Genomic DNA, 21017 nt, shown 5'->3' with positions numbered 1-21017 from the left:
CTCTCTCTCTTTCTAAAAACCGGGAGAGCATGTGCTTTTCCGTAATTAAAACTACATTTCAACTACAACTCTACGCAAACGTGAAATTCGCCGCCATTGAGGTTTTGGGTTCGTTGAGTTCGTCTGCTGCGGAAACAGGTGGAAATTTCAATAAAATATGGCGCCGAAAGTGGACCTGGTGTAAGTGTGGGAGGCGCGTGCTGGTGAGTGTACCATTTGTTTGTCCCTTTCCCTACGCGACCCTTTGCTGTAGTCAGTGCTTCATGCGGGTAGCTTATTTCCCGTGAAGAACTGTTCCGCGCAAATAGTGCACTGTTGAGTACAACTGTGGACCGATGCAGCTGCGACGGTCACCGGCGAGCGCATCTATCTGTAGGCCATTGCCAACCTGACGGAACGATGCTCACTACCGAATCGAAGGTGGCCGTAACGTAGCACGCTCTCTGCTCGTTTCGGGCAAACTCTATCCCTGAGACGAATGCAAGCAAGCCAATCTAGGAAACTGTTTTTTTTTCCTCTTCTTTGCTTTCAATTTCGGGAAGCACCGTAACGAATCGATTTCCGCATTAATCTGGGGTTTCGCGAGCGCCGTGCTCCGTGGCAGAAGCGTAGTGGATTTGAATAGTACGTGAGCATAAGGAAATGTGTGTGTAACAGGCAAAAGGTTATGTTAACATCCTTTCCTTTACCGTAAAGCCTGCCCCCGCCGGATCTCTGAATGTGGCTCCCCGGGCTCCCAAGTGTGACCCAAGGTGGTGAGCCTGGCAAAGCATAATATTCAACACGGACCTGTCAAATCCCATTGATTTACGTGCCCCATCCCAACGAGCATGGGTTTATTAAAAACTGGTAAGTAGATAAATCAAGGCGAAACTATGTTCAGCACTTTTCTCCCCTTTTTTTGTCCGGCTTTCTAACTTTTATCCATTAATCTGCTCCTTTTTTATACGCTTGCTTGATTTTCTGATTCTTTTTTGTCTCTCGTTTCTGTTTTGTTTGTAAATCAGAAGTTTGGAAAGAAAAGCGTCGCATCCAACTTCAAAACGAACAGAAAAAAACTGGACCATGTTTATCGAAAACCGTTCTTTTCTCGTGAATTTTAAGATGGAAAAGTTGTCCATAAGGCAACGGACGACTTGTTTGTTACTGAATATTTTGTTGAAATTGTATGTAACATACTGTTTATCAGGCGGTCCCGTGGTATAGTCGTCAACTCGAACGACTCAATAACATGCCCGTCATGGGTTCAAGCCTGAAATGAACCATCACTCCGTTGCAAGGATTTGTGACTAGCTGGCTTGCGTGGTGATGAATTATGTCTCGAAAGCCTGTATAAGCCGGGCATGTTCGCGTAGGACGTTATACCAAATAGAAGAAGAAGACTGTTTGTTAGGCAAATAGGATTTGTATCATTTTTGTAAAACATATTTGAAAACCGCTTTAGTACTGCAACTGTGGGAGATTGGAAAAGGGATAGCTACAAAAAAGGAAGCACAAAAGTCACTACCACCAAAAACCGTGACATAGGACACACAAACATCACCGTAGGAAACCATGGAAATGAGAGTCCGTACCGCCCGTGCCTGCTCGGAAGAGTGCACACGATTTGCCACTCATTTTATCGCTGATTCCCTGCCCAAAATAGAAAAAAATACAGCTTCCCGCGCCTTTCACGACAACGACGATGCTAGGCGATAATGAATTATGAATGTTTATTACGCCCGTAGCCCGCGTTGTTGCGCCCATCGGAGCAAGGGCTTAACGATGCAGAGCAAGGCGAAAGAAAGAGAGTTTAACGACCGCATTCTTCCCAATATCCTAACCTAGTTCTGGATGTCTTGGGCAATTGTAGTATTAGTTTGTTTCGTCGAAATTTTGCACGACAGAATTCACCAGCCGCTCTTTATTCGCAAATCTTTTGCGAATTTTCAGCTCCACCATCGAGCAATTGAATTGAATTCGATTTCGATTTTGATTTGATTTCCACACTAAAACCAATGTTGGCCGGAATGAATGACAGACAGAAGGGATGTGGGACGGGGGATAGCCTAACGGTTCTGCTCAATAATTTTAATGAGTTTTTGTCTCACTTCCGCTCGCTTGGAAGCGGGTGGACTCGTTGGTTCGTTCATTTGTCATTCGTTTCCTGCCGTGGCCCTTATTCTACGTTAGCAGCAACCCATTTTCCAGTTAGAGGGTAATGTGTTTGTGTGTGAGATTGCTTTTGTGTGTGTTTGCCTTCCGCTTAACCAGCACACGCTGGGAGCAGGCGGTAATGCTCACATGATTTCGGTCATCTCTCAGTGCGGCGACTCTCAGGAGACTTTGATTTCGACCTCACGCACACTTCACTTTTCTCTCTCTCTCTCTCTCTCTCTCTCTCGCTCTTTCTTTCTTTCTTTCTCTTTCACATCGTGTCAGCTTTTCGTGTAGTCGACCGAGAGGAACGTAAGGACGCACTCATTTTCCTCACGCACACAAGCACCGTCGGAATCCTTTCGGGGACGTGATCGGTCAATTTTTCACTAATTTTTGGAAATTGAAGCGATTTTTGGTGTTTTATTATTCAAAAAAATTACAATTAATGGAGAACTTAAATGGAGAACTTAATGGAGATTAATTTAAAATAAAAAATTTGTACCCGCGAAAAACGACTCTTTAAAGGCGTCTGAACGGACAGCTTAATAGAGTCGTTTTGTAAAAGTCTTCACTTGAAACATTCTCATTCTTGTGTTTTTATCACTATTGTTAGCTTGTCCTAGCAACACAACGCATATATTGTGGTAGAGAAGATGGAAACAGCAGCCGTTGTGGCTCAACATACAACCAAAAGAAAAGGATCAAATGAACACACAAATACACTTACAGACTAAATTTGTGCTAGGAACTCACCTGGTGGGAAAACTGTACGTTAACATTCCACTCGGAAACCCTGAACCTTTTCTTCTTTCCATCACATGCTTTTCTACAAACTAGCTTTTCTTTTTGATTGTTTTAGCTTTAACTTGCCATTGCTTGTCTTTTTTACCACCTTCACCAATGGAATCAATGTTTCCTTCGGGCCAGATATTTGTCTAGTTGTTTGTGCGATTTCTGCCGCCCGAATGTATTCCTGCTAACCTGCCAATGGTTGCTCCGGATCACACCAACACCCACATGACCGACTAGCATACGAATACACATACACACACATAAATATACACGCACACACGTATACAAACAAACGAGCAGATAGGAGGACTTTTTTGAGGGAAAAATCTTTCACAGAAAAATAGAGTTGCGATGTTAAAGCGCTCCAATACTCGAAAGCAGTATGACGACCAAGTTAAAATTCTATTTGGGATCACTGTTTTATGTTAGTGATTGCACAGAGACACAAACGTACACACACATGGATAAAAACACACACACACACTAATACAACTATATGGTTCCGTTTGCAAGAAGCCACAGGACAGCCGTCAGAATGTGGAGGAAAAATCGATAAAAGTACTACACAAAAGTGTCAAACGAAGGTTTCTAAAACAATTTCGTATGGATGGCATGCTACTGCACTACTGAATGCACAACCAATGCATTACACTGATTGAGGAAAAAGGTTTTTTGTTTGTTTAGCTATGAATTGAAATCCACACCAAAAGGGAAAATCACACACTGTCACTGTCCGCATTGGTTGCATTTTGCTCGTACGAAGCGTCAGCCATAGGACACATTTGAACATAAAAATTGAAGTAGCACTTAAAAGTTCTATTCCAGTCACAACAACGTTTGCTTCTTGCCCATCGTCTTCGGCAGGGGCGCGCTTCTTTTTAGTAGATGGAATGGTTCACCGAAAGGCTCACCGAACTCTGTTAGGTCCAACTCCCAACACTATCCTATACTAGCTATATTCCACCAATTACCATTAAAACAAGTACGAATATTTTCCACTCGGCACGGTAAAACAGAAACAGCAAGCCCAAACGTGTGATCCTCCAAAAGGTACAGGACACGGGTCGGCTGGTTGGCCGCCGCGAGTTCGTTATGAAACGGCTTCACCGAGTCTGTGTCCGCTACTGAGACGGCCGGAAAAATCCGAACCCACTCGCATGGAACGACTTTTTCCAACACCTCCAGCCTCGAAGGACGGCGCTTCAAACGGGTGGCTTCGCCGTGAGTGCCCAGGAGCGGAAAGCCACTCACAACGCGCATGTCCTTACGCATCGCACACAAACACTACTACGGAAGGACGTCTGTTTGCTACACGCAGACATTTTACCATCGTTTGTGGTATTGTGGCGCTAGTATAAGTATGTGTGTATGTGTGTGTTGTGTTCTGTACAGATACAGTGTTGGGAAAGTGCGTTTCCTCTCTTGTTTTCTTGCTTTGAGCAGCTCCACACATGCTGCCTCCTATCGGGCGTCTCCATCCCGTGCGCGGTGTGGTCACTCAGACTCTTTTGTGGGTCGCGTGGGTGTGTATGCGTTGTGTGAATGAAAATGCAAAATTCATCGGCGTGTAGGCGAGGCGACGTTGCTATTTAGGGCGGGCGAGCCTGATGAATGATGACGGCAATGATGATGATGATGGTGGCAGTGGAGTCCATGGGTGATTCGAGTGAGGATTTTCTCGTAAAATCTCTCGCAATAAAACGAAGAGTCTATGGTGGGTTTAAGGTTTCAGGCGAGGTAAGAAGGTGAGGTAGCGGGGTAAAAAAGAAATCTCCCGAAACAATCAGGCCAATTCAGCGCTCCAGGAGAAAAAGTGCAAACGTTGTTGTTTTAGTGAAGTTGAAAGTATAAAATTTATATAACGAGTTGTTACATTTTTGTATGTTCTTTAAATTGGAAAATAAATATTTGCAACTTTTTTTTCTTAATTTGTTAAACACCAACTTCTCTCTGTTTGATGAAACAGAATTAAAAAATGTTGTAAAACCATTCTACCTTTCAAACTATACCCCGTCTTCGCATGTTGGTGAAACATTTCCCGCCAGAATCAATAAGCAAAATTTGTGAAACACGTTAAAAGCAGTACGTTGACAGGATATAAAAATCCACTTTGTCAGCAAAAACTGTCACGCACGGCTACGCAAGCAAGCAGGCCAAAAAAAATAGAAATGAAATCGTGTAATTATTTTTCTCCCATTAATGCTACGCTCGCTACTATTACGCTACGCTACCAGCCGCCAGTTGCCTCGAAGTGCATTTCTTCGTGCTGCTGCTGCAGCCGTCACTGCAGCAGTCGCCTAGACGCGGTGCGGTTTTATCGTGCTGGGTAATCGGTCCCAGCCCGCTACCCCATCCCCCATGAAGCGGGAGAAGGACGCACACAGACAGGCATCGGAAAAGCCTCGGCGGAGGCAATTTTTAGTACTCCGGCTCGCGTAGCGTTGCGTGAAAATCGATTTTACGGCGATACAAATTCCGGCCTACGCCGCCGACGACGACATCAAAACGCTACCGTCCCCGTGCATCGTCTCCCTTCCTCATTATAAACAGCGACACACACTCACTCACACATACATAATGCCTAAGACACTACACGTCCATGCAGACTCGCAGTGTGGTTGTTGTGCGGGATCTCTCGGCACACGCATTTCCCGCGAATGGACCGACTGCACTTTGGGTGCTTAGGGGGGAAGAGAGAGAGTGTGTGTATGTGTGTGGGTGTTTTTTTTGTTGCCCTATAGAGCAGCGGTTTTGGTGAACGGACGTTCGTGAGCGTGCGCGTATGCGGGTGAGTGCAAACGGGCTTTAATTGCTCTCGGCTTTGACGTTTGCGTAAGGGACAGAGGGCGCTCTAGGACGCTGACAGACATACACACACACACACCCTTGGAATGCGGGAGCTCAATTCGTCTGCACTCAGCCCGATTTGTTCACCTCTCCGTCTCGTTCTCACATTTATGTTAGGTCAATTTTTTTTCTAACTGCTTGCGATGCTGTTTGCCGACTGTGGTTGCGTTCTCTCATTTCTCTGGCTGAGGAATAATAATAATAAATCACTGGCGGCCATATTTTCCACTCACCTGCATGAGGCTATCTCTTTTCGGCACCGATTTTGCACTTGAAAAATGCCCCAGAAACCCCGGTTGAACGCTCCGCTACAATAGCTCCCTCTATTAAGGAATAGTAGACACTGTTTGAACTATTTGCTAACGGTTGAACTGTGATATCAAGATAACAACGATAGTGAATTCAGTAATATTAGCGGTAGAATGAGCGTTACGATTGCACCCACTTGAAGCAGACGCCGATGAAACACTGTTTCATACCCCTTCTTGATACGATCTGCTCACGGTTCATGCACGCCTCGATTGCTTGATTCATTCTATAAATAGACTCGCAGTGTCTTATCAGCAGCAAGCGTCGATAGTTCATCAGATACACCCGGTGCCATTGGAGCAGGGGGGGCCAGTGCATTATAAAATGAATAATCAGAAATGAAATAATAATTTGCATACAGCGTCCCAATCGGCAATGGTTTGCAGTGGTCTCGAAACTACGCACCCTGGAATGTTTGCTGGCGCATTCGTTTCGCGTTCACAGGGACTTTCTTCGCCCGCTTTGCGATGCACATTCGAACCCCCGGAGCCGGCAAACGAAGCGACTTTGACAGCGTGTCGGGCACTTTTGCAAACGCTGTAGTTGGCGAGACCATTTCAAACACGATAAGACTGCAGTTTCAAACGGCATCTGTTGCAGGTCGTGGTCGTGCGATGCTCGAGTGGTGCACTATCAGTGGTGAATGGGTAGGGCAAAGAGTAAGAGGCGAAAGGGAGGACAGTTTGCGAATGAGGAGAGGAAAGGTAGAAACTGAAGGGTTACAGCGCAAGTGCAAGTGCAAGTGAAAAGATTAGCCCGCGAGGGTTGCGCATTGCTCATGAAGACGTTAGCGTTGCAGTCGAACACTAGTATGGCTGATGCGGAATTTGGAAGATTCGAATCCCTTCTTCGATTCGAATTCTTAAGATTCGTATTTGTCTTCGCTAGAGTTTAAAGCTTGTTGCACACTGAATTAGATTCGAGCTGTTTTTATTTATTTGGTCGTTTCGCAAGCCGGATGAAATGGGTTAACATGTTCAAAATCTAAACTGCTCTCGATGCCGTCTGCCGTTCAGCTGAACTGCTGGCAGCTCCATCGTTTCCAGTATCCAATCCAAATAGGCATCTGTGTTTGTGTAGATAGCTGGATAATAGATGCTACAAGCTTTGGGTGCGGTGACAGTAAACCCACGCAAAAAGTGTCTATTCTCCGATCTTAGTAATTGCAGTGAGTGAAGTGAAGCGCCAGTGAATAAACCAACACATTCATCATCGGTCGTTCGTTTGGTAATCACACAATGTGTCGACCTATCTATGGTGTAGCTCACCTTCAAGCCTTGCCACCGTTTTTGACACTCTGCCATATCTATGTACCTGCCATTAATATTCGTTATTCTGTACTCAGAATCTGAAGTTGAAGTATGCCCAACCAATATCAAACTCAATGTATCATAACTACGTATTTGATTGATGATTGGCAAACAGATGGGTTTTATACTCGACGCAGACGTATCTACAGAGCTGCGCAGCAAAACCAACGCGATATCGTTATAATGATTGGTTCTATTGTACCGTGGATGAACGAAGATCTTCTGAGTGGCAATTTGCTGAACATCCATATAATCACCAAATTGTATGATGTGGCTGAAACCGAAACCAAGATGTTAAGATAGCATGCCTACGTTAACCCCACAGCCATACTTACTCTGCACTAGGATCTTCGAAACAGTCTGCTGCGCTAATAACGTACCAGTCGCTAATGAGTGTCGCCGAGCATCTGCTTTCATTGAAAAACGGTGCATTGGAGAAGACATATCCCATCCATGGTGTTGGATCCCTTCTGGACGATATACCGCAGGTGTTAAAATTGAACAATGTCCTCTTGGAATCATACTGAACAGGCCTTAAATTCACCCGTTCATTTCTCGTTGCGCTCTGGAATGAAGTTTGTTGCTCCTTTTCCTGCATATTCGCCAATACCCATTCAAGATCCGACATCACAACCGCGTCAAACAAGTACGGACCGTAGACCAGTTCCTCATAAGTATCCCGTATCTGGAAATTCATCCCGTACAGAAAGTAGCGCGTGCGTCCTCCGTACCCAACCGCCATCTGAAACGGACTGCCCATTGCGAGGGACATTTTCGTTTGTTTGAACTTATCTGCTTCGATTGCACATGACGGGTTCCCCTCGGAGGGTGGTAAAAAGCCCTCACGCATTAATCGTTGTCGGCATGTCGGTTTGTCTACCATAGTTAGTTTCTTGCTTTCGATGGCATACGAATTACTACTGGCGGATGATACAACCACTTCCGTGGGCTTGTTCCGATATAGCTGGTCCATGAAGGGTAAACAGATCGGTTTGATGTAGGGATTGGTTAGATCAGCCGGTTCCAGCAGCTCTATCAGGGCAAAGATTTGCTTAGATTCGTCGGCTGGAGGAAGGATAACGTTCTTGATATCCACCTCCTGGTATGTTGGTACACATGTAGGGGGAAAGCATGGCACGTCAGGATTAAATTTACCCAAGACAAGATATCGCCTGCAACGATAAGATAAAATGGCTCAAAGAGTGTTAAGAGCTTGCACTCCACGTAATAATACATACCATGTTGCACCGTTCTGTACACTGCTTTTGGGGACCAAAGCATACCATTCGCTTATGAGCACTGCCAAGCTCCGCGTCGAAGGGGACTCATCGGTGGAATTTTCTATCGCGTCGAAAAATCCAATCCAAGGCATGACAGCCATTTGACCTAAGTTTTGGTTACGCGTGCTGGTTAAACCACAAGTGTCCATATTGAAAAGACGTAGATTTTCCTTTCCCGGCTGCTGTTGTAACTTGCTCCACTCCGACTCGAGTGTTTGTTCAGTTGTGTTGACGGTTGCAATTCTAAAAGCATTCGTGGGCTCGAGCGTGTTGTATTTCATGTTGTACAGTATCCAGTCGAGATATGCTTCGGCATTGCTGAAAACGGTTGGCAGCTCATTTGGGTCACAGATCGATCCAAGCAGCTTGGACCCTCTCAAAAAGTAACGCTCCACACCATTGATCATCCTTATCTCATGCAGTGGTGTTCCCTCTGTCATTGAAAAGCAATGCTGTGCGTCCTGCTTGTTTGCTATCTCTGTACAGAAGCTATTTTCTAGATTCAACGACAACTTACTGTCGGCGTACTGTCTTTTGCACTCGACGGACTCCACATAGCGAATGGGAACGGTTTTTAAAGAATCGCCTGTGGATGAAAGCACCGCCACGTGCAAGTTTCTCTTTGCGTTCGTTCTTAGCTCGGACGTAACAGGTACGCAGATAGGCTTCACATTAACCTGGCTGGTGTCTGCTGGGGTCAGCAGCTCGATAAGTGCGATATTGTTGACATCATTAGTCCTGTCAAACTTTGGATGAATTATGAAATTTTTAATACGCCGTTGTTGTGAAGGATGGTGACAAAGGGTCGACCCATTTTTTACGAAACATTCCGCATCCGGGGATTCTAGTCCATATCCAAGCAACACATACGCGCTTAGTGAAAGAAACATAAAATATTTTGAGGTTAGTAGAAGGTTCTATACATAACAAGCAAAAGATTTTGACTTACTCGACGCCATTGTTTTCGAAGCAATCTGCCGGCCCAACAGCATACCAATCGCTTATGAGCGTAACAACACACCTATGTTTGTTTTCATGTTGTGACGTGACATACCCAACCCATGGCAGAGTCCAACTGGTATTATAATTGTCTACCTTAGATACTTTCACACCACACGTTTTGAAGTTGAACAGGCGTAGCTTTTCCTCATAATCTATATCCAGTACGTCGCTGTCGTAGGACAGCACTCGCTGATCAATGTACTGCTTAATCCAATTCAGGTACTTGGCCACGTCGGTATAGGCGGTGGGCTTTAGCGGATCGCATAGCGTCGTGTTACCACGCTCTGGAGAGAACGACACCAAGCCTCTCACGTACCATTTGCCATTGGTTTCGAAAAACATACCGCCACCGCTATCTCCGTTGCACGCACTTACACCCGTTTGTCCTTTCCCACAGAACATATCCGACGTCAGATGTGTTCCAAACACATTACGATCAGTTGCAATGCATGTCAAAGGATCCATCACACCGATCAAAGCCTGTTTCAGTTGATCCGACACAACATTATGCTCGTTCGAACCAAATCCAACAATCGTTCCGTTTCTACCCATGATCGTATCCAGCTTGCTGTCCATTGTCCACAGACAAACGGGTTGAACATACTTCGTCATGGTGATGTTGGAGCTTAGCTTGATCAGAGCAATGTCATTGATGATGCTGCGTTTACTAAATCCCGGATGTACTATTATGTCGCGCACATCGAACGTCTGCGTGTGTTCACTACTTTCATTAAGATTGATCCGGCCCACGTGTACTGACACGCGAGTTTTCGAGATCACACCGCTGTCAAGATACACGCAATGGGATGCTTACAAACATAAATTAAACATTATTAATTATTACTCGTAACGTGGAAGACTACATCACATTACACCATACCTGTGAGAATGGTACTCTCATCAATAATGGATCCACCGCAAGCATATTTATTTTGATGATAGATCGTCGCATGCCACGGCCAGTGGCCAGCCCTGGCATCAACGCCATTGTGAATATAATATTGCGTTTTCAGTTTGCGTCTACCGCATGTTAAATGATTCTCTTCTTGTCCACATGTATGTGACACTAAGTACAGAAGTGCTAACACAAGGAGAAACCGTTTCAGCGAACAACGCATAATCACACAATCAAACACACAACGTTTTCCGAACAATTAAATCTCGGCTCCTGAGGAGGAAACAACTGAACGAACTGTGCTGTACCGCTGCCAAACTGTGAGTGATCCTAATAGTAACGATCCATGGAGCAGATGGCTATTGCCCTAGATTTTGCAATCACGGGCAAGGGAGATTGTTGTAACGCGGTGTTCAAATCTCAAACCCAGGGCCAAATAGGACGTACCCTGAAGCATAGAGTTATTTATTGTTTATAGTTTATTGTCTTATTGAACATTGTTCAACGGACGGGCACGTCACGCGTTCTAATAAGACCTTGCAAACTGGCTAGCGTGAACTAAGCAAATTACCGATAATCAAGCCCAGTAGTGGCTAAAGAGGTCTTGACCGACTAAGGTTGTTGCAATAAATAATCTAAAGAAGTAAAGACGGCCCTTTGATCTCATCAAACCAGCTACAATCATGCATCGAGCTCATTGTATTAATAATCGTTGAAGGTTCTGTAGACAGCAACTACTGGCGTTATCTGCAGAACTTAGGGACGGAGAAGAGTTCAATTGCGAATCGCGTAACCTTGCGCTCAGTGTGTGCTGTATATTTGCTATACTTTTTTTTATTTTCGTGACGCATTGTGCGTTTAATCGTAAAGATTTTATTTTCATTTATCACTAAATATAAGTTCCTTTTGCAGATCAAACGGCAAACCCACTGGCTGCTCCATAGTTTCCAGTATCCAATCCAAATACCCATCTGTGTTTGTGTAAACGGCAGGATAATAGATGCTGCAACCTCTCGGCAAGATCACATCAAATCCGCGCAGAAAGTGTCTTTCATTCGATTCTAGTCTTTGCAATGAGTGAAGTGAGGCCCCAGTGAATACTTGAACACACTCATCATCCTGTGTTCGTTTTGTAATCACACAATGTTTCATGTTATCTATGGTAAAGCTCACCCTCAAACCTTGCCACCGATTTTGACACTCCCTGTGATCTATGTACTTATCATCAACGGTGGTGATTTTGAAGTCAGTAAGTGAATTTAAACTAGAAGAGGCCATTACCAAGCTCGATGTATCATAACTACGTATTTCATCGATAATCGGCAAGCAGATGGGCTTCACATTCGGTTGAGATGTATCCACAGGAGTAGCAAGCTTAGCCAACGCAATATCGTTGCCATGGTTGGTTCGGTTGTAATGCGGATGAAGAAAGATCTTGTGGGTTGCAACGCGTTGCTTAGGAAGAGGACATGATGCAGAGTTATTTGTCTTTGTGCATTCTCTCTGGGCCGTATCACTTCCAATCCCGAATTCTATAATGTTTCTGAAAACAAAAACAAAAAAGCTGTTTAGTATATCCAGCAAACGCCAAACCACACAGCCGATCTTACTCTGTGCTTGCATCGCTGAAACAATATCCTGGACCAACAACGTATTGGTTGCTAATGAGTGTCACCGAGCATCTGCTTACGTTGAAAAACGGTGCATTGGATAATACATTCCCCATCCATGGCATTGGATAGCGGCTCGATGATTCCCCACATGTGTTAAAGTTAAACAATGCCCCCTTGGAAGCATACTGAACTGGGCTCAAATGCACCCGTTCATTCTTGCCTGTGCTGATGAATGTAGTTTGTCGCTCTTTTTCCCGCATGCTCTCCACTATCCAGTCAAGGTCTTTCTTCTGAACCGTTCCAAACAGGTACGGCCCATAGACCAAGTCCTCGAAAATATGCGGCTGGTTACCATCCATTCCGTACAGAAAGTAGCGTGTGCGTCCTCCGTACCGTATCGGCATCTGCACCGGACTGCCTAGGTTTGAAGATAAAGGTGTTTGTCGGAGCTTTTCCGCCTCGATTGCACACGGAAAGTCCCCGTCGAAGGTGACGAAATGATTGCCGAGCAGCAATCTTTGCTGGCAGTTCAGGTAATCGATCATTTTCAGCTTTTTGTTTTCAATGGTAAACGATATGTTGGACGATATAACTACTTCCATGGGTTTTTGTTGATACAGCTGGTCCATAAAAGGCAAACAGATTGGTCTGATGTAGGGAATCTTCAGATTGGCCGGCTCAAGCAGCTCTATCAACGCAAACACCTGCCTGGGATGATCGGGCGGAGGAAGGATAACGTTCTTGATTTCTACCAGTTGATGTGTTATTTCGCATGTGCCAGTGTAGCAGTTGGTGGGATCATCCGGATTATACTGACCTAGTATAAGTAATCGCCTAGAAAGTTAATGTAAAGGAAGCTCATTGAGGATTGATCATTTACGTTTCACACAAAGTCACTCACCAAGTAACATTTTTCTGTACCGTACGCTTTGGGGTCAATGCATACCATTCGCTTATGAGCACTACCAAACTTCTTGTTGTCGAGTATTCATCTGTAACATTTTCCGCCGCTTGGAAGAACCCGACCCACGGTAGGACAGTTACCTGTCCCAAGTTCTGGTTGCGCGTGCTGGGTAAGCCACAGGTATCCATATTGAAAAGATTCAACTGTTCTTTTCCCGGTTGCTGCTGCAACATGCTCCATTCCATTTCGAGAGTTTGTTTAGCTATGTTAGGTTTTAAAATACGAACAACTTCATTTGTGTCTTGAATGTTGTATCGCATGTTGTATAGTATCCAGTCGAGGTATTCATCCATGTTGTTGTATACTGGTGGTGCTCCTGATGTACAAGCGAGGCCTAATATTTCAAACCCACGTAAGAAGTATCGTTCCGATCCCCCAAGCAAACGCAACTGGTGTAATGGAGCACCACTCCTCAGGGACACACAGCTTGAGTTATCGTTAGTTACCGTTCGTGCACAGAATCTCATGTTTTTCCAACTGATGGTCAACCCTAAGTCAGCGTACCGATCCATACATTCTTCTGTGCTGGTTTGGTGTACGGCTTGATCTCCATATGTGGTCGTTCGTCTTGAGTAGGTTGCCACGGATAAGTTGGTCATCTCATTGGTTCGTAGCTCTGGAATAGCTGATACACAGATGGGCTTCACGTTCGGCTGTGTTGTATTGGCAGCTTCCAGCAACTCAATCAGCACTATATTATTCCCAAAGTTATTGCTATCGTACTTCGGATGGGTGATAATTCTTTCAATCTGCACCGTTTGGGTCGGATGAGTACATTGTGTGCTTCCATGACGATCAAAACATTCTGATTTTGTCGATTCCGATGGTCCTCCGAGTAGAATTGATCGTCTTTCAAGAAAAGGTGTTTAAAATTTAACTGTACACAATGACGCTGGTAAAAGCATACTTACTCGATACCGTCGTTAGCAAAACAATGTGCAGGGCCAATCGCGTACCAATCGCTTATTAATGTCACCACACATCTTGCACTGCGGAGATTGTCAGCAGATCCAGACACGATAACAAATCCAAGCCAGGGAAGCGTCCAGCTCGATCCATCATTTAACATAGTTGAAGATTTCACACCGCAAGTACCAAAGATGAACAGTCGTAGCTTTTCTTCATAATCTATGTCCAGCACGTCGTTCTCGAAGGATAACACTCGCTGATCAATGTACTGGGAAATCCATTCTAGATACTTGGCTACATCGGTATAGGCGGTGTGCTTGAGAGGATCGCACAGTCCGGTATTTCCACGCAGTGGAGTAAACGATACCAAGCCTCTCACGAACCATTTGCCGCCGACCTCAAAGAACATACCGCCACCGCTATCTCCATTGCACGCACTCACACCCGTCTGTCCTTTTCCACAGAACATGTCCGACGTCAGATGCGTACCGAACACGCTACGATCACTTGCAATGCATGTCAACGGATCGACCACACCAATCAATGCTTGTTTGAGCTGCTCCGAAACTACATCCTGTTCGTTCAGTCCAAATCCAACAATCGTTCCGTTTCTACCCACGATCATATCCAGCTTGCTGTCCATTGTCCACAGACAGACGGGTTGCACGTACTTCGTCATGGTGATGTGCGAGCTCAGCTTGAGTAGAGCAATGTCGTTGATAATACTTGAGGAGTTGTATTTAGGATGTAGTATAATTTCCTGCAAACTGTGAGTCTGTGTGTATTCATCTTTTTCTTTAAGATCCAATTGTCCAAGATGCACTGTTACCAGGGTTTTTGGGATTATACCTCTCGTTGTGTAGATGCAGTGTGCCGCTTAAAATGATAAAAAAATCATTTTTTTATTTTTTCAAGCGTTTGCTCTTTTGATGCTTCCATGACATTCACATGCATTTAATTATTGCACCACTTCTACCTACCAGTGAGAACAGTGTTCTCATCAATTACCGCACCACCGCAAGCGTACTCATTCTGCTCGCCCTTTCGATGAAAGATCGCCGCATGCCACGGCCAGTGACCGGCCTTGGCGTCAATGCCATTGTGGATGAGGTAAACCGACTTCACTTTGCGTCTACCGCACGTTAATCGACTCTCTTGGGCCACCGCCAGAGACAGCACACACAACAAACCGTAAAACAAAGTTACTCTACCAATGAAGTGAAACATTATCTGTGCATAAACGTTGAACCTTTACTGAGAGCCCCACATCTTTCGTACCGTGTGACTATCAAGCGTCTATACTCAACCACCTCCAACCAGTATGTGTTCCGTCGGCATAAACGATCAACAGCGATCGCGAGAGATTATCACGGCTATAGCAAAAGCATAGTTCTCAACCTCACTTGTGTTGGTGTAATGTTTGCAAATACCTTCACCGACTGAAACAAGTTCTATGTGTACGCGGAGATAATGTGATCCGGTAATTCCGGAAAACAGGTTTGCTAATGAGATGAGACGGTGCATTGCGACAGTTCGTGATTTTATTAGGTATTTTACCCACTGTCTCACGATATCAATTCTACTATTCTGGTTTATTTATGACGTAACGTAACCGCAATACAGTCGTACAGTTGCAATAAATGACGATTGGGAATCTTATATGATCTTAGATTCCCGCGGCATATTAACTGGTATATTAATTAGTAAAAATGAGTTTTTCTCTCAAATCGTATGACGATCTTAATGAATATGCCGACAGTTCGGTTTCTACCATGTTCTCCAACATCCAATCTAAATAACGATCTGTATCTGTGTACACTAGTGGAAAGTGAAGATTACAAACTACCGCTTTGAGCTCGAGAATGCCGCGTAGAAAATGTCTTTCGTTCGAACCGACTACTTGAATTGTCTGCAGCGATGAACCGATCAGTAGATCGAAACACTCATTATTAGGTGCTATTTCAAGCAAAATACACATCTTTCTGTTTTCGATGGGAAGATTGACTGCCAAACTATCCCAACGATTTTGACATTCAGTCGATTCAACGTACCTATTACCTGCATTGGAAAGTATGAATCGAGTGTCCTCCTCGTTTTGACCAACTGCAACTAGGCTGGATGTATCATAGCTACGTACTTCATCCAACACTGGAAGGCAGATTGGTTTAACATTTGGTTGAGATGTATCCGCTGCTCTTGCAAACTGAATCAACGCAATATCATTGCGGTAGACAGAGCTATCGTACTGTGGATGGATGATGACCTTGCGCACTGGAATTCGTTGGGTAGGGGCACCACATCCACTTGCTGCATCGGTACAGTCTGTATGCATTTTGACGCTATTGACGCCAAATAGAACGGAGTATCTGAAAGGTAACAATGCAATCGTTAATGATACAACCATCTTCATCTCTACAATCATCTACAAAAAAACTTACTCGAGGTTATCTCCACTAAAACAAGCCGCCAAATTCACGGCGTACCATTCGCTAACAAGAGTGACTGCACATTTGCTAGACATGTTAAGGGTTGCATTAGAAGATAAGAAACCCATCCATGGGATAATTGGAAAACTATTGAAAGACCCATTTACTGGCGGGATAGCTCCACAGTTGCTGAAATTGAACGATCTTCTCTTGGAACCGTCCTGTACTGGGGGCAAATCAATACGCCTAGGATCTGATGCTTTGGACACGTTAAAAAGTGGCACATTATGCTCTTTGCCCTTCATGTTGTCCACAATCCATTCCAGAAACCGGTCAACATTGGTGAACAACTCCGGAAGGTAAGGTAACTCGTTCGGCACGTTGTTGCGTAGATTGATGCCTCTCAGGAAAAACCGCTGATCCTCATCGAACTGCATTCGGGCTTGCAGTGGTGCACCTCCATTTAGCAGCAGCGGCAATGACTGTTGACGATTGTCTGCAGCTACCGCGCACCAAGGAACAGTTTTTGTTGAGGTCAGAAACCCTTCCTGTGCCAGTTGCCGTTGACAGGTGGTCGGATTGAGTGCTGTCAACGTTTTGCTTCTCATGTCCAAGTCCTCGTTCGAGGTAACAACCAGCTCGAGCGGATTTGTCTTAAACATATCCTTAAGAAATGGCATGCAGATTGGTTTGATGTGTCGGCTGGTGGAATTAACTGGTGATGTAAGCTCAACCAGTGCGATATTATAATTAAGCGGATCGTTTGCATAATTCGGATGGATGTGAATGCTTCTAATGGTTGCCTCAACCGCTTGCACACAAGAGTCACCGACACACTGAGCTTGGAGGATAAGGTTGCTCAATCCAATGACAACCGAACGCCTAGAATGTAGAAGAACATCCATGGAATGTAATTGAAATTGCACTAGAGAGATGTTAGCAAGAATGTTATGCTTACCACCATGCTTTCTGTTTCACTAGATGGGCGTTTGTTAGAAAGTATCGTTCGCTTATCAATACTCCTACACTTTGCACTTCCAATTGTTTATCCTCATCTATAATTGTCCGCCAACCAAACACTGTCACCATCCAGGGATAGACGACGATGGAGCCCGTTTTTGCATTCACGATGTTTGCCGTTACACCGCACGACCTCATATTGAAGAGTTGAAGATTTTCATTCCCTGGTTGTTGCTGTAGTCTCATCCATTGTGATTTTAACGTGTCATTAGCTGGCAAACTTTCTGTTTGTACAAAGTCCTCCGGCTCGTTGTACCTCATGTTGTACAGTATCCAGTCGATGTATGCCTCGATATTGTTGTAAATTGGTGGTGCACGCGCATTACAGGCCTGTCCAAGCAACTCGAATCCTCGCAGGAAGTATTGCTCCTTACCACCAAACATCTTCAGTTCCTGAAGCGGTGATCCTGATATAAGTGCATTGCAATTTTGTTCGTCCTGGTTGTTCGCTATTTCTGCGCAGAGTCGTTTGTTTTCCAGATTCAACACAATGTTCTCTTGGGCGTACAGTTTCATACACTCGGCAGAGTCTAGATAGCGAACGGGAATGTTTTTGTACGAGTCTTCATCTCTTGAAATCACTGCAACGTGTAAGTTTGTCTTTGCGTTCGTTCTAAGCTCAGACGTTACAGGCAGGCAGATAGGCTTCACGTTTGGCTGGCTGGTGTCTGCTGGGGATAGCAGCTCGATGAGTGCGATATTGTCTGCAGCATTGTTTGTACCGAACATTGGATGCACAATGATCCTTTGAATACGTCGCATTTGGGAGAGATGAGTGCATAGGGTAGATCCGTTGCGGTCGAAACATTCCGATTTTAAGTGTTCGTATCCAGCACCTAACAAAATGAAAGCCCTAAGTGTGGGAAGAAGTTGGAGTTTAGTTAGATACTTGGTATAGTTAATGTTCCTTTATAAACCATTCATTAGTACTCACTCAACACCGTCATTTTCGAAACAATGCGCAGGTCCAACCGCATACCAATCGCTTATGAGTGTAACAACACATCTAGTTTTGTACTCATTCGGCGCTCTGACAAATCCAAGCCAGGGTAGTGTCCAATTAGATCCGCCAGGATGAACAGTAGATGATTTCACACCGCACGTCTGGAAGTTGAACAGGCGTAGTTTTTCTTCATAGTCTATATCCAACACATCGCTTTCGAACGACAGCACTCGCTGATCAATGTACTGCTTAATCCATTCCAAGTGCTTTGCCACATCGGTGTAGGCCGTGTACTTTAGCGGATCGCATAGCGTCGTGTTACCTCGCAATGGCGTGAACGATACCAAGCCCCTCACGAACCATTTGCCACCGACTTCAAAGAACATACCGCCACCGCTATCTCCGTTGCATGCACTCACACCCTTCTGTCCTTTCCCACAGAACATGTCCGACGTAAGGTGAGTTCCAAACACACTACGATCACTTGCAATGCACGTCAACGCATCCACCACACCAATCAAGGCCTGTTTGAGCCGCTCCGATACAACGTCCTGCTCGTTTAAACCGAACCCCACAATCGTTCCATTTTTACCAACGATTAACTCTTTCTTGCTGTCCATGGTCCACAAACAAACAGGTTGCACGTATTTCGTCATCGTTATGTTGGAGCTAAGCTTGATCAACGCAATGTCGTTGATGATGCTGTTTCTGCTAAATCCAGGGTGAAGTATAATTTCCCGTGCCCCAAGCGTCTGCGTGTATTCGCTTGCTTCTTTCAGATTGATTTGTCCCACGTGTACTAACACGCGAGCCGCCGGGAGCACACCTCGTCGAGTATGCACGCAATGAGAGGCTTAGAAAGAGGAAAGGAATGTCATTTGGGTTTCATTAGCGGCAAATGGTACATCATACCTGTGAGAATAGTGTCCTCGTCAAGGATCGATCCACCGCAAGCGTAATCCGTCCTTCCGGTCATGTTATGGAAGACCGCTGCATGCCACGGCCAGTGACCGGCCTTGGCGTCAATGCCATTGTGGATAAGGTAAACCGACTTCACTTTGCGTCTACCGCACGTTAACCGACTCTCTTGGGCCGTCGTTAGATATACTACACACAATACACCGTAGAGTAGTGTTACTCTACTAACTAAGTAAAGCATTATGGTTACAATAAAAACCTTAAATCTACTATTTGTTTTACCGAGCGAATTTTAAATGTGCGCACTCAACCGTTTCCAACTAGCAAGTGTTCATTTAGCAGAAACGATCGACGTAGATCGCTATCGCAGCAAAACGTATAACACATTTCTCAGCTACACAAGTATTAGTGAAACGTTGCAAAAGCATTTCCTGGCTATGAACAAATGCAATGAACGAGTATTCAGTGTGAATTGGTAAAGCCCAAAGCAGATTGAATGATGGTCCTTCCATATATTACGTACTTCTTGTTTAGGTGTGTTAAAGCTTTATTATTTTATTCTTATTTATTATTATTATTATTTTTGAGATGCAGTTTCTACGTTCGATTGAATGAATCTAAACTAAGTTCAATATTATTGCCCCTTTAATTGTGTGCACGCAATGGGATGCTAGAAAAAAGTTAATAAAACAACATGAACTATATATTTAAATAAAATCTAGAATATTTTGTTTTATGACATTCCTGTGAGAATGGTATTCTTATCTAGTATGGGTCCACTGCATTCATATTCTGCTTCTGTTGATGGTTACGATGAAAGATTGTTAAATGCCACGGCCAGTGATCGGTTTTGACGCCATTGAGGATAAGGTAATCTAACTTCACCTTACGTCTACCGCACGCTTAATGATATTCCTCGTGTCCACATGCATATAATAGGAAAAAACAGAAATGTTTCTCACAAATATAAGGGTACCCTCTGAAGCGATTATAAATGGCACTAGATCACACTGTGCCGTATCAAGAATGCTAGCGATCGCCTTTGGTGATGATCGATGAAGTAGACAAAAGAATAAAATAATTTTCTCATTATATTCGGTGGATGTTGAATTTGGTAAATAGCCTAAACTGGTTCCAATCGAGAAAAAAAATCGGATCTTTGAATCTTCATCGCGTACAGCAAAATCATGTTATGCAAATTAAAAAGCTTCCGCATGAAGAGCGAGCAAAACCGGTACGATCGCATGTGGTTGAGAGCATGTAAGCAACATCATGTATGTTGACAACATTCCGACAAGCAAGTCGTTTGCAGCGTAGGCATTGATATTAATCAACTAAGTGAAACATTCGTCACCAAAACAGCTTTTCAGTGTTCAAACAGATGTCTAATGTTACGCACAACCATTTAGCTAGTGGCGTTTAAGTGATGTTTCTTTTATGTGTTGAATATCATGAAGCTTAGACGAAGTGTAGCCCGGACTTTAATTACACATATATCGCCAAAATGGAGTTCAAAATGATGATGATGATGATTGGTTGTAAATGGGAAGTACGTATTTAATCTGGCGTAACTACGACCGTTTGGTTATTTAACATTTAAGTTGAGTCTATGGAATCACGATAATATATGAATAGTAAATCACTAACAAT

At 44.2% G+C, this 21017-nt stretch overlaps 5 protein-coding genes across 8 annotated transcripts in view; all 5 read right to left on the bottom strand.

The window, feature by feature from the left end:
• The window catches only part of LOC120954834 (uncharacterized), a 55210-nt gene extending 51091 nt beyond the window's left edge, over positions 1-4119 (bottom strand). For 3 of the 4 annotated variants that reach the window (XM_040375072.2, XM_049610679.1, XM_040375074.2), the window contains exon 1: positions 3903-4119. The gene's annotated coding sequence lies outside the window, so the exon portion shown is untranslated. The remainder of the gene's footprint in view (positions 1-3902) is intronic. The other variant, XR_007452780.1, reaches the window with a different exon arrangement.
• Positions 4120-7035: 2916 nt separating this feature from the next.
• Positions 7036-11295, bottom strand: LOC120956325 (uncharacterized). Its single transcript, XM_049609509.1, has 5 exons — positions 10560-11295; positions 9627-10488; positions 8636-9550; positions 7733-8569; positions 7036-7671 (listed from the first exon to the last, which is right to left on the bottom strand). Exons 1-5 carry the CDS (start codon positions 10795-10797, stop codon positions 7065-7067), a joined length of 3459 nt encoding a protein of 1152 aa, XP_049465466.1. The 5' UTR covers positions 10798-11295; the 3' UTR covers positions 7036-7064.
• A 108-nt stretch (positions 11296-11403) lies between these two features.
• On the bottom strand, positions 11404-13727 carry LOC125906401 (uncharacterized). The gene is made up of 3 exons (XM_049609511.1): positions 13089-13727; positions 12185-13021; positions 11404-12117 (listed from the first exon to the last, which is right to left on the bottom strand). The coding sequence occupies exons 1-3, from the start codon at positions 13661-13663 to the stop codon at positions 11454-11456; spliced, it is 2076 nt and encodes a 691-aa protein (XP_049465468.1). The 5' UTR covers positions 13664-13727; the 3' UTR covers positions 11404-11453.
• On the bottom strand, positions 13724-15393 carry LOC120955024 (vitamin K-dependent protein C-like; the record flags this gene model as incomplete). Its single annotated transcript, XM_040375479.2, has 3 exons — positions 15041-15393; positions 14063-14936; positions 13724-14000 (listed from the first exon to the last, which is right to left on the bottom strand). Coding segments are annotated over exons 1-3 (1398 nt in total), but the record flags the coding sequence as incomplete, so codon positions are not given.
• Positions 15394-15622: 229 nt separating this feature from the next.
• LOC120955023 (polyserase-2-like) lies at positions 15623-19694 on the bottom strand. Its single transcript, XM_040375478.2, has 5 exons — positions 19362-19694; positions 18441-19302; positions 17445-18359; positions 16499-17368; positions 15623-16426 (listed from the first exon to the last, which is right to left on the bottom strand). Exons 1-5 carry the CDS (start codon positions 19606-19608, stop codon positions 15757-15759), a joined length of 3564 nt encoding a protein of 1187 aa, XP_040231412.2. The 5' UTR covers positions 19609-19694; the 3' UTR covers positions 15623-15756.
• Between the last annotated feature and the right edge of the window lie 1323 nt (positions 19695-21017).

This window comes from Anopheles coluzzii, chromosome 3 (assembly GCF_943734685.1).
Source record: "Anopheles coluzzii chromosome 3, AcolN3, whole genome shotgun sequence".
Classification (NCBI taxonomy): Eukaryota; Metazoa; Arthropoda; class Insecta; order Diptera; family Culicidae; genus Anopheles; species Anopheles coluzzii.
The sequence above is the reverse complement of the archived record's forward strand: the minus strand, read 5'-3'. Positions and strand labels throughout refer to the sequence as shown.